General features: G+C 38.2%; 1 protein-coding gene across 2 annotated transcripts; it reads right to left on the bottom strand.

Annotated features, from left to right (window-relative positions):
- Positions 1 to 2,647: 2,647 nt before the first annotated feature.
- syt19 (synaptotagmin XIX) lies at positions 2,648 to 14,081 on the bottom strand. Of its 2 annotated transcripts, XM_057837106.1 has the most exons (10): positions 13,653 to 14,080; positions 8,513 to 8,684; positions 8,170 to 8,385; positions 8,012 to 8,076; positions 7,305 to 7,358; positions 6,892 to 7,074; positions 4,643 to 4,792; positions 4,333 to 4,452; positions 3,987 to 4,098; positions 2,648 to 3,904 (listed from the first exon to the last, which is right to left on the bottom strand). In XM_057837106.1, exons 3-10 carry the CDS (start codon positions 8,372 to 8,374, stop codon positions 3,591 to 3,593), a joined length of 1,203 nt encoding a protein of 400 aa, XP_057693089.1. In that variant the 5' UTR covers positions 8,375 to 8,385; positions 8,513 to 8,684; positions 13,653 to 14,080; the 3' UTR covers positions 2,648 to 3,590. The 2 variants fall into 2 exon arrangements, with proteins under 2 accessions (XP_057693089.1, XP_057693090.1); XM_057837107.1 differs by lacking the exon at positions 7,305 to 7,358 and having other exon boundaries at positions 13,653 to 14,081.

Below are 14,081 nucleotides of genomic sequence, written 5' to 3'. Positions count from 1 at the left end.
GTCACTGATTATGATTACCTATTGTTCCCACCTGTGCCCCATTCCTCATGTGCTTATATTGTTTGTCACTCCCTAGTCTCGTGCCAAAGTGTCTTCGCCCTTCGTTGCCACCACAGCCAAGATACAGTATTCTAAGTTGTAAGTTGCTCATAGTATTTTGCCATAGCTCTTTGTTATTTCGTGCCTCATGCATAGCCCTTTGTTGTAGTTGTAAACTCCAGTGCATTTTGCCTGGCTCTCTTGTTTCTCGTTTGTATCATTTTATTTTATAGCTCGTTATTCCCTCCTTCTGGAGCGCCCTCAGTTTGTTCCTGCTTCTTATTGTTTGTGTTAAATAAAAGACTGAACTGAATTCTGCACGTGAGTCTGCTCCCTTCCATCCAAGTGTGACACACACAAATATAAAAGATAAAAATGAATATGAATATGAATTCATGAATATCCATCTTACAGTCTTGTTTAACTGGGAGAATTCGTTACAAAAGACAGGCTTTAATTTATTATCATTATGCATATATGCACCGGCATCGTCACAAACGTGATCACACAAAACGTAACCACGCATCGCATCCCCACATTTCCTCCTTCTCCTGAGTCCTCACAAATAAAACATAAAATTTCGAGGGTTTGTTTGGACTCGTGCCTACAAATAAAACATAAAATTTCGGGGGTCTTCGGTCTCGGGCAAGCAAATCAAGTTAATTGATCAGGCTCGGGCCACGTCGGGCTTTAAAGATGCCTTAAGAAAATACTTAAATGTAGTAAGCTCAAATAGAGTTGGTTTAAATATGCTATGTGACTTATGTGGTCAACAGATCAACAATCTGCTTTAGAGCTACCACAAGAAAACACAATGCTTAAAAGTATGAGAGGGAAACACGTACAAAAAGTATTTTGAGGCAATGAAAAGGTAATAAAAACCAATAAGTTTAACCAATGAGTGCATCTTTTGGACGTCTTGCTACGTACAAGGAATTGCAGTAACCCGGTAGTATTCGTCGAGTGACAGTGACAATCTGCGTCATCACCCCAAAGCGTCTATTGCGCGTTTAAAACATGGCGCCCTCCATACGTCAAGAGCCTGCGAGTCTTTAAGTCCGAAGTTCCCTTTAAAGAAGGGTGCCTGTTTAAGGTTTTTTTCTTGCAGATCTTGTTTTTCCCGCCTTCCTTCGTTTTCTCACTTGCAGTATTACAGAGCACTTTGTTCCTGAACATCCCACTTTGGAGGAGTCTCTTGTGTGTGCCTGCATATTGTCAGAGGTTGCTATTAACGCGTTACATTTTCTCCGTTACATTTACTTGAGTAACTTTTTGAGACAAATGTACTTCTTAGAGTAGTTTTCCCATGCAGTACTTTTGTCTTATACTTGAGTAGATTTGTGAAAATGAAAAACTACTCTTACTCCGTAACTTTGGGCTAGACTACAATCATTACGTTTTCTCTTTATTCTACATATTGACTTCATTTTTGCCAGATATGCCGACAGCGTCTGTCTCAGTTTCACCAATGAGATGTCACAAAAATAAACACATAACTCCCTTGTACCATTAACAATGTTTTTTCTTCACTTAGGGGCACTCATGCTCTTTGAATGGGAAATGGGTCATAGTGTTGTTCTTGTCTGAATTTGATGATTTTTGTGTTTTTTTGGCATAATACGGTCATATAACAGGTTATAGTTCAGTATATTATTATTAGTTCATACAGTTGTGATCAGAAAAAAATACACACCAATTTTCAGAAAACAAAACCAATCAGAAATTGTAATCAGTTACTCATAATGTTACTCATTACTTTAGTATTCTTTTCAACAGATACTTTATTACTTGTACTTGAGTAAATTGTTGGATGACTACTACTTTTTATTCATTCATTTTCTGAGCCGCTTATCCTCACAAGGGTCGCATGGGTGCTGGAGCCTAGAGGTTAGATTTTGTGCCCGAACCCGAACCCGACCCGACCCGAATGTCGGGTCGGGTCGGGCCCACATTTTAAGCATTCACGTTCGGGTCAGGTCGGGTCGGGCCGCCATGCCGGACTAATAAATTATTAAAAAAAAAAATAATAAAATAAAAAAATTGGAGAGCAGGCTCTCTGTATTGCGCTTTTGCTTGTGCGTGTGCACGAACGCCGTGGCGCCGGCCGCTTTTTCTTCTTGTCCTCCCGCTGTACCGTTTGCGCACGGCCGAAGCACCGCCTTCATTTTCATTTCCTTGTCAGAGAGGCGCGTCCATGTGAGAACAATATCCCACACACTCAGAAATATGTTTAACAAACTTTCCCAGCGTTATTTCGTTGTGTGAATGCTTTGATAATTCTAAAAAAAATATGTAGATTATTTAAACATTAAGAAAACTTGCGTTTTTTTCTGCCAACTCGAAGAAATGAAAATAAATTGCTGCTGCTGCGTTTTTTCCGCGTCACTCAAAAAAAAAAAAAAAAAAAAAAAAAAAAAAAAATGGAGAGCAGGCTCTCTGTATTGCGCTTTTGCTTGTGCGTGTGCACGAACGCCGTGGCGCCGGCCGCTTTTTCTTCTTGTCCTCCCGCTGTACCGTTTGCGCACGGCCAAGGCACCGCCCTCATTTTCATTTCCTTGTCAGAGAGGCGCGTCCATGTGAGAACAATATCCCACACACTCAGAAATATGTTTAACAAACTTTCCCAGCGTTATTTCGTTGTGTGAATGCTTTGATAATTCTCAAAACAATATGTAGATTATTTAAACATTAAGAAAACTTGCGTTTTTTTCTGCCAACTCGAAGAAATGAAAATAAATTGCTGCTGCTGCGTTTTTCCCGCGTCAGTCAAAAAAAAAAAAAAAAAAAAAAAAAAAAAAATCGGGTTTTTCGGGCTCGGGCCTGCAAATCTAGTTAAGTGATCGAGCTCGGGCCGGGTCGGGCCTCAATACCGGCGGGCCGTGTCGGGTCGGGCTGGATTTTTTAGGCCCGAACTAGGCTCTACTGGAGCCTATCCCAGCTAACTTTGGGTGGTAGGTGGGGTACACCTTTAATCAGTTGGTCAATATTATAGTTTTAAATCAGCCTGCAATGCATGTTTTTTGGATGTGGGAGGAAACCAGAGAACCCGGAGAAAACCCACGCAAGCATGGGGAGAACATGCAAACTCAACACAGGAAGGCCAGAGCCAGGGATTGAACCCTTGATCTCAGAACTGTGAAGCAGACGTGCTAACCACTCTGCCGCTACCTTTGCTTTTACTTGAGTAATATTATTTAGAAATAACGCTACTCTTACATGAGTAAAATTTTTGGCTATTCTACCTTCCTCTGGGTATTGTTTTGTTCATTATAAAATAACAATACGTCTCGGGATGATCAAGATGAGCTTGCGCTCGTGGTTTTATTTGACGACATGCATTTATTTATAAGCTTTATTTTTTTGCCCAAGCCCCAGGGTTAGCATAAATGACATATAACACATATGAGCGTCATTATTGCCAGGCACCGCAATACGTTTAAATGCGTGTGCTATGTGGGAAGGGGGTAAAATCTCTCTCTTATGTGGATATTATTCTACCTACTTAATTTAAAAACAATTAAGACATGTAGAAAAAGTTGCTGGGAAATAACTCAGATAAGCAGAGCATGCCACCTTGCAATTGGTTGGCGGACTGATCGGAGCATAAGATCCCAGTGTTCATTTTCAGAATTCTTGTCCTTCTTCACCATTAATTGTCCAATCAGTTGCTTTGGTGATTTCTTACTTAAGTGAGTCCCATAAAGAGAAACTAAAATTTTACACTGCTGAAGAGGAAATTCTGGCAAGGAGAAAACAAGAACTTCATTGAAGACAGTCATAGTGCCACGCGTCACTGCGGATGTTTTCTGGTACTTCAACTTGCATCGGTCGCACTGCACACTGATCCTGACATAGAGAGCTGAATCTGAAATTTAATACAAAGAATGCACATCCATTAGTATGTACTTTGTTTGATTACATATTGCACACACATATTTGTCATTTACCTGCATCCATGTGTTTTTCCTTATGGATCGTTCGAACCTTTAACACTCCAACCTCAATCCTCTGAGACGTTGGAAGAAACCTCAGGGACAGAAGCACTTCCCCGACAAGATCCTGCCAAATGAAATGTGCAGCATACAGTATGTATCTCTATACGCACACCAGTGAGATGGAATGGATTATCTCAACAAAGGAGGAGTTCTGACTGTCACAGATTTGTGAACATTATTTAAAAGAAATAGTCACTTTGTATATTTTAGAAATGTTTTTTGATTTTTAACTATGATCTTTAATTCATCTCATAAAAAACTTGGTGCAAAAATAAAAGTTTAGTTTGTGCATTTTTACCTTCCGGGGAGTGATGAGCTTTCCTTTTAGCTCAAGAGGGTAGGAGATATTGAGTTGTCCGAGAGAAGTCCTCACCTCCCCTAATGCTGTGTGTCTGGAGAATTTGTCAAAGTTTTTCACCTGAAACATGAAGACCAAAAGGGAAAATATTCACAGTTTGCTGGACTTGTTACAGACTTCACTTGAATAAGCATAGTCATGACAGCCTATTGTCTTAACTTCACTAAGATTTCAATAATGCCAAACTGACAGCATGGTGATACAACCGTACTTTCTTTTCAATGTCTTAAATAATTTACGTCATACCAACCTCCATCCTTAGGGCGATATGATCCAGCTGTTGTTCATCACGCAGAATACAACTGAACTGGTCTCCAAACAATGGGTTACAGGTGCCTTTTACAATGCGAGTCTGCCAGTCCTGCAGCACTGTGCACAGAGCAAGTGATGTCCCTTCACTCTAATTGGATTAAAGCAACAATTTGAGATGCAAGGTGTCACTTTGTTAATTGGGCATTGAAATTAAAAATGCTGTAATGTACAGGTGCATCAGTGTACTTAAAGTAAGTTAAAATGACTACCACACTTAAAGAGTTGTAAATGTACAGTATGTATGCACAGCATATGTATAGTATATAAATACAGTGTATGAAAAAGTATCTGAACCTTTTTGGAATTTCTCACATCTCGCATAAAATCACCATCAAATGTGATCTGATCTTTGTCAAAATCAAACAGATGAAAAAACTGTCTGCTTTAAATAAAACCACCCAAACATTTATAGGTTTTTATATTTTAATGAGGATAGTATGTAAACAATGACAGAGGGGGGGAAAAATAAGTAAGTGAAGCATCACATTCAATATTTCATGCACTCCCCCTTTGGCAGCAATAACTTCAACCAGATGCTTCCTGTAGTTGCAGATCAGTCTGGCATATCGATCAGTACTAATCTTTTAATCTTTTCTACCTCTCTGAGTATTCTGCGCTAAACTTTTGGCATCATCTTTGGTGGACGACCACTCCTTGGGAGAGAAGCAACAGTGCTAAACTCTCTCCATTTGTAGACAACTTCTCTGACTGTTGATTAATGAACATTCAGACTTTTAGAGATGGTTTTGTATAATTTCCCAGCTTTATACAAATCAACAATCCTTGATGGTAGGTCTTCAGACAGCTCTTTTGACCCAGCTATGGAGCACTTCAAGACAATTCTTACCAGGTGTGTGTTTTATAGTGGGCAGGGCAACTGTAAGCCACTCGTCAGTGAATGGGCACACACCTGACTTAAATTGTTTCGTAAAATTGGTTTCGAATGCTGTTTAAGTTTCCTTAGGCAGAGGGTTCACATACATATTTTCCCCCTCCTGTCATTGTTTGCATGCTATCCTCATTAAAAAATGAAAACCTATAAATGTTTGGGTGATTTTAGTTAAAGCAGAGTGTTTTTTCATCTGTGTGATTTTGACAAAGATCAGATCACATTTGATGGTGATTTTATGCAAAAATGTGAGAAATTCCAAAAGATTCCGATACTTTTTCATACCACTGTACATACAAACACTGAACAAAAATACAGTGGTACCTCGACATAAGATCTCATCGATATACGAGCCTTTCAAAATCCAACTTAAAATCTGGCTCGTCACTTGTCTCGTTATGTGTGACAACATGCTCGAAATACGACATTTTATGACAGAGTTGCAATTTTATTGTTTTCCCGCAAGACGGACGCACGGCGGATTTTTTTGTAAGAGAAATCAACATGGGTCCCAAGATGTCTAGTGCGGGTGGTGAAAAAAAAGGAAAAAAGTGACGATTAGCATTGAAATTAAGATGGAAATAAAACAAAAAATATGAGCGTGGTGTGCGCGTCAGTGAACTGGCTCGACGATACGGCTGGATGGAATATGTCAACGGTCTCGACAGTCCTCCTCCGATCTCTGTTGGCCAGTCTTTATAAGTTAAGGTGACAATTATTATTCTAACAGGATGGGTAGTAATCGGCAAGGAAGCCACTAGCTTCATCATTAATGATTTATTTTAGAACTTGTGCAACACAACAAGACGACTGTCCGCCGTAGCCGACTCCAACAACTACATGAAAACAGAAAGTAAAAACTCTTCCGCACATCTCTCACTCTATCTTCAGTCACACGGTGCATTCAAGAACAGCATGCAAAAGACAACCCAACATTAGGACCCGATTCATTACATTATTTTTATTTGTATTATTATTAATTTTTTATTTTTTATTATTTTATTCCGATTTGTATTCATAATAATTTTGCTATGTGTAGTTGCCATTTGTAATTGTTCCAGAAGTATTTATTAAGGATCTATCTTAGGTTTTGTGCTGTGGAACGAATGAATCAAATTGTAATGTACGGTGTCCTCGTTTTTCGCAGTTAATGGGGAACCACAAAATTAATTAAATAATTCGTATGTAGGGGTACCACTGTATAACAACATTACACTTTTGTTTTTGTTCCCATTTTACAACATATATATTGTTCACATTTCAAATATATTTAAATAAATCATGAGGATGTGAGTTACCCTTTCATCAATGTGAGCTACATCTTTCTCGCATCCAGTCCATAACAGCTTAATTTGGACAAACAATTGGTGGCTGCTTGTTGGCTTTTGGTCTTGAAACCCTTCCACTTTCAAAATAGTAACCACAAGATGATGCTGCTGCTCGTCATAGTACAATGAATAATGGAGCCATCCGTCAAACCCCTGAGGAGATGGATTGTGAGACAGTGTTTAGCAAAGAATACAGCACTGCTTTTTTCCCTATGTGATAAATGTTATTTTAGCCCAATTTTAACAGTGCCACCACAGAATCATTGGTATTTTCAGAGGACTGCCATGCAAAGGCATACAAATGCTATACTTTTATAAACTAAACTAAAGTATTCTAGCAGGTTTAGATGTGAAATTTATAGCAAAAAGATGATGATACAGACTTTGTCTCCTGTTTCTTTTGTAGTTCCCAAGATGTTCGCATCAAAATCCTCGACCTACAAAGTTTGCATATGCATTTAAATTACAGTAATATTATTTTTCTTAAGCATGTCCTACTCCTAATTGTCCTTTACATCTAATAGGTTTTTGGCTTCAGACTGGTAAACATATCTGAAGTTACCCATCTTTTACTGGGTAAATACTGTACACAATGCACATAAATGTGTGGTATTTGTTAACCAGAGTGTACCCTACCACTCGAGACACTACTAACAATTAGGTAGCATAAATATACATTTATGCTTTTGTTTTCCGTTCTTTCTTTCTTTCTTTCTTTCTTTCTTTCTTTCTTTCTTTCTTTCTTTCTTTCTTTCTTTCTTTCTTTCTTTCTTTCTTTCTTTCTTTCTTTCTTTCTTTCTTTCTTTCTTTCTTTCTTTCTTTCTTTCTTTCTTTCTCTCTTTCTTTCTTTCTTTCTTTCTTTCTGTTCACAATAAAAACAACAATAAGCATAATACACTAAACTTCCATGTGGTACATTAAACTGTTTCAGCCCATAGAGGCCGTCAAATTTTCCATTTTCTGTATCTATGGGACAGGTAAAAACGAGAACAAAAAAAAGCATATCAATAATCAATAATATATTTATTTTTATTTCCAAGAATAATGCCAATTTAGCAGATTGAAATTGTGTTTTGCAGTCACTTCTCACCTTGATGGTTGGAATTTCTCTATACTGTCCTGTTAGTTCGCCTCCGTAAAACAAATGACCATTCACTGCAGCAAAGATAAAACAATTCTATTCATCAAATGTTTTCTGTTTTCCAACAAGAAAAAAATATGTTTTGTATTAATTATATCTTTGCTCACCTGCTTGAGACTGAGGGCGTCTGGTGGATGGGCGTTTGAAGCATCTAAAGGCCTGCCAGGCCAAGATACCCAGTGCCACCAGAAGAAGAGTGACTGACAATCCAAGGATGCTGTATTTAACGGCATTTGAGAAGGGAAATCTCAACGCCCCAGCAGTTGACAGAAAACTCCCAGATGTAAAATAGCCCGATGGAAGGGCCATCATTGTTTTTCTCACTGTGGGCAATGGACCAGGAAAAGACAGAAATACATGATAAGAAGCAACTTCAGAACAAACTCTTTAGAAGAAACGATCACGCCTCATAGGAGTGATTTACAAAAATAAATAAAAACTTGTTGTTACCTCACATGCAAATAGTCCACTTGACAGAGTCTTTCTCTTTGAGACCACCTTTCCAAAGGATTCACCTGGAGCCGGAACAGTTCCAGTGTGCAGAGGAAAGTTCACCAATGTCTGTACATCTTCCAGAAGCTGCAAAGTGCTTGGGGTGATGTGTTTTGAGGAGCTTCTATAGCTGTGTGGCAGAGAAGGTCCTTAGTACCGTCATCAGAGTGTGGCACAATAGCTGCTGTCTAATTTTGTTTATAGAATTATTACACAACACAGTTTCTGTTTATCCAATAAGCATAATTTCACTTCTCAAATATTACTGTGTTCATCTGCTATATGATACAGTGGGGCAAATAAGTATTTAGTCAACCACCAATTGTGCAAGTTCTCCTACTTGAAAAGATTAGAGAGGCCTGTAATTGTCAACATGGATAAACCTCAACCATGAGAGACACAATGTGGAAAAAAAACCTGAAAATCACATTGTTTGATTTTTAAAGAATTTATTTCCAAATTAGAGTAGAAAATAAGTATTTGGTCACCTACAAACAAGCAGGATTTCTGGCTGTCAAACTTCTTCTAACGAGGTCTAACAAGGCTCCACTCGTTACCTGTATTAATGGCACCTGTTTTAACTCATTATCGGTATAAAAGACACCTGTCCACAATCTCAGTCACACTCCAAACTCCACTATGGCCAAGACCAAAGAGCTTTCGAAGGACACCAGAGACAAAATTGTAGACCTGCACCAGGCTGGGAAGACTGAATCTGCAATAGGTAAAATGCTTGGTGTAAAGAAATCAACTGTGGGAGCAATTATTAGAAAATGGAAGACATACAAGACCACAGATAATCTCCCTCGATCTGGGGCTCCATGCAAGATCTCACCCCGTGGTGTCAAAATGATAACAAGAACGGTGAGCAAAAATTCCAGAACCACACGGGGGACCTAGTGAATGACCTACAGAGAGCTGGGACCACAGTAACAAAGGCTACTATCAGTAACACAATGCGCCACCAGGGACTCAAATCCTGCACTGCCAGATGTGTCCCCCTGCTGAAGAAAGTACACGTCCAGGCTCGTCTGCGGTTCGCTAGAAAGCATTTGGATGATCCAGAAGAGGACTGGGAGAATGTGTTATGGTCAGATTAAACCAAAATAGAACTTTTTGGTAGAAACACAGGTTCTCATGTTTGGATGAGAAAGAATACTAAATTGTATCCGAAGAACACCATACCCACTGTGAAGCATGGGGGTGGACGCATCATGCTTTGGGGCTGTTTTTCTGCAAAGGGACCAGGACGACTGATCTGTGTAAAGGAGAGAATGAATGGGGCCATTTATCGAGAGATTTTGAGTGAAAATCTCCTTCCATCAGCAAGTATATTGAAGATGAGACGTGGCTGGGTCTTTCAGCATGACAATGATCCCAAAAACACTGCCAGGGCAACATAGGAGTGGCTTCGTAAGAAGCATTTCAAGGTCCTGGAGTGGCCTAGCCAGTCTCCAGATCTCAACCCCATAGAAATTCTGTGGAGGGAGTTGAAAGTCCGTGTTGCCCAACGACAGCCCCAAAACATCACTGCTCTAGAGGAGATCTGCATGGAGGAATAGGCCACAATACCAGCAACAGTGTGTGAAAAGCGTGTGAAGAGTTACAGAAAACATTTGGCCTCCGTTATTACCAACAAAGGGTACATAAAAAAAGTATTGAGATGAACTTTTGGTATTGACCAAATATCTCATGGTTGAGGTTTACCCATGTTGACAATTACAGGCCTCTCTAATATTTTCAAGTGGGAGAACTTGCACAATTAGTGGTTGACTAAATACTTATTTGCCCCACTTTATTTTTAACTAAAATTTTTGTTCTAAACAATCAGTGATTTACTATGGAAAGTCGTAAAAATGATCAGGGGCGCCCAAACTTTTGCATACTCTCACTCTATATACCCCTGTTGACCCCAAAGAAATCCCATTCATCACAGTTCCGCTTTGTCCATTAGCTTCATAATTCCGTCAGCCCATCTGTTCACAACAGAAACCTAATGCAAGCAGGACGAGAACAAACAAATGCTGCACAGGAAGACCAAAGCTGAAGATAAATTTCTTAAACTCATGACTGCGCTAACTACTTCTCCACTTAATTGTGTAGGTTTGCATAGGGACGGTGGGGACATAAAACTACTTTTCAGGATGCTCAGATTGTCCCCACCAACTATTAAGCCACCTTATTTGCAGTATGTAATGACTTCATTTGCATAGGTAATATACAGTGGGGAGAACAAGTATTTGATACACTGCCAATGGGTTTTCCCATTGGCAGTGTATCAAATACTTGTTCTCCCCACTGTAGATTGTCTTAAACAGTATGTTGTCAGGGAAGAATTGACCCCACCACTATTAAGTGAATTATTTTTATTATGTTCAGACTTAAATTTACCCCTTTTCACTTGCCACTTCAAGCTCATTTCACTTGCCACTTCAATTAGCGAAACCATTTTTTCCTCAAACGCACCTGCCACACATGCTCACATCCCCATCAGAAATACATGTCTCAGCCACTGTAAGTAATGTAAAAATACGTCATTGCTGTGGAGGTGGGATACACACCACTAATTTTGCAACTGAAAGTCCGACCTGCATCAGAGTTAGCATAACATTAAACTGTGGAAATTTGCCAACCTGCAAAACCTGGGTAAAAAGTTGCTTAGAGAGAAGTGTCCTCTTGTATGTGTTTTCTACTGTGAACGTTAATTAAACTGTAAAAAATATAGCGAACCAAGGTTTACCCGTTCTCCCAAATTTTCAATTTTTTTTTTTTTTTTTAATTTATATGTTCCTAAAGCAGCCCAAAGGAGCTTTCATTTTTTATGGTGAGTTTGGCTGTACGTGTGGACAAAAGCAGTAGTGTTTTACCTGAAAGAAGACTCTATTTTTATTTATTTTTTGTTAGTTCCTGATTAAAAAGTTTTTTTCAGTTAGATTAATTTAGTTATTTGGACAGAAAATGTTGAGATGTCTTAATACAAATGTTTTTTGCATTCCTGGATAGTTTAGAGATTATTAGCAAGTTTGTATTTTATTGTGTTAATAAAGTTTAAGTAATGTTCAAATATTGCAATTTGAATTTGTGAAGAAAATCACGACATTTGTTCTGGAAGTTTTGAAAATTTTTCTTTAGTAGTTGTTGAAAACAAGGGTTTGACTCGAACGGTGTATAACCTGAACCAATGTATAAGAAAGTTAGTATAAGTCAGTGCTTCTCAATTATTTTCTGTAACCCCCCCCCCGGAAATGTGACGCGATCAACCCCCAACCCTCTGCCGCCACTGTAAATAGTATCATTTGTCTATAAAATTTTTATTAGGTACACCTCTGCCTAACATTGTGTTCTTTTTTTCAATTAAAGAAAAAAAAAGTAACATAGATCAACTTACAATAAAGTATAACTTCATAAACATTGTTTTGTTTGTAACAGCGCATCAAATTGCCTGAATTAAAAAAAAAAAAAAAAACTGATAATAATAATAATAATAATAAACACCCAAACTGTAAAAATACACTCAGGGTACATTTTTTGACCATTTGATACTGGGAAAAAAAAAAAAAAGATTTAGTAAAATCAATAAATAATAATAAATTCAAATTAATTAGCAACATTAACTCATGAGGACAATATGCCAAATATTTTGACAAAACCCCCCAAAAATGAATAGAACAAAAATGACTGGGTCATTGGACCAAGGGACAGTTTTTATTTCTGCTGCTCGCAGTATTAGCTCCTTTGCAATGATGGTTTACTGATATAACACTGACAAAGCGGGGCGATTGTTGACAATATTCTCCACGTTTTTACTGACAAACAACCAAGCGGCTTATTAATGAGATTGGGGTGTAATGTCTTTAGGTGACGTCTTAATTGATTTGGCTTCCCGCTGTCCGCTACAAACCTTTTTAGACACAGTAAACAAAGTGGTCTTTACTCTTCTTCCACGGTATTAAAAGTCAAAGCCAAAAACCAAATGGCCTGAAAACAGCGCATTCTCGGCGGCCGGCGGAAGAACCGGAGGTGAGGGCAGTCATTGTGACGTTTCCAAGCCGAACATGGCGCTTCTCGGGTGGACACGTGAGAACAGGAGAAGACAGTGGGTCGCTGAATGAGCCTGACCCAAAAACGGCGCACAGCTCTTCATATCACTTTGCTGTGTGCTTTTGTTTGTTTCAAAAATTACTGGGCACACTCTGAAAATGAGAGTGGGTGCACCCCACTATTTGAGAAATACTGGTATAAGTCAATACAGATGTATTTTGCGTTGATCAAATAATTGGGTTCATTTTTGTGAGAAATGTAACCCTGACCCCCGTTCACCCAATCTGTTTGGTCTTTTTAATATCCCGTCCCTAGCAAAAAGTGTAAATGCAGGTCATGCTGTTATATCGTCCCTACCAATGTTGACTTCAAACCTACGCCCTTGTGTCCACTGGACTGTTGTGTGGTAGGAGTGATTGTTATTTAATCATTCAAATATTGAAAATTAGTGTACCACAGTGTCTACTGCATGAGATATATTTTCTTGTTAGCTTTGCTGATTGGCTAAGAGACAATATAATTTATACATTCTGATTCATAAAATTAAACGTAACATTCAGTTTAAGGCATTATGGTTTCGTACCCTTTTAAGGGCGACATTTATTTATTTATTTATTTTTACTTTTCCAAAGTAGCAAAGTAGAGAATCCAGAGAAAGATCGACACATTTTTACTTTATACCACCACCACCAACACATTTAATGACATGTCAATATAGCAAAGTAACATACAAAGCAAAGGACTTTGGGCTGCAGATCAAAAGAAAATGTCGACATTGATGTTGCTAACATTCATTAATCATTATACACTCCAACTTGCTAATAGGTTAGGTAAGTACATACATTTCTAAAAGTACCAACATGAAAAAAAAAAAAAAATGCTGATAATTGTCCAGTATAGTGTAGATAGACAGTGTATAAGTCGAAGTGTATATTAGATATTCAAAGCAAATCGCAAGCCCAAATAAAGAAACCTGACATTATTTTATATATTAGTCATGAAAATAAAATGAATTAGTTGAGAGAAATAAAGCTGAATATGTAAAACAAACACTTACTTTTGTCACTGAAAACCATGCTGATTTGGGGGATGTAACTCTCTATCTTTCTGTTTGGCTGTCAATGCATCATAAATATGAAAAACATATAAATAAAAATGAAAAATAAAACAAAAGTTATGAAGAAATAAAAATGAAAAATAAAACAAAAGTTATGAAGTTATTGAAACTTCTTCCTCATTCCATGAAACACTAGGCACACTCCCTTGCTCCAAGCTTTTAAAAAGCATACTGACACAAACAAATGACAGGACAAGTTCCTCCACACGCTACTAGACAAACTAGTTAGTTTAGATGTTGATGATAATTTTGCGAGTTATAAAAGAATTAGTGGCACGGTGGGAGAGTGGTTTGCGTGTTTGCCCCGAAGTTCTGAGATCAGCCCACAATAGAAATACAGACAGTACATCAAACTTTCGGAGGTAAAAT

The sequence above is a fragment of the Corythoichthys intestinalis genome, chromosome 5 (assembly GCF_030265065.1).
Source record: "Corythoichthys intestinalis isolate RoL2023-P3 chromosome 5, ASM3026506v1, whole genome shotgun sequence".
In the NCBI taxonomy this organism is placed as follows: Eukaryota; Metazoa; Chordata; class Actinopteri; order Syngnathiformes; family Syngnathidae; genus Corythoichthys; species Corythoichthys intestinalis.
Note: the sequence above shows the minus strand (reverse complement) of the source record. Positions and strands in the feature narration are given on the sequence as shown.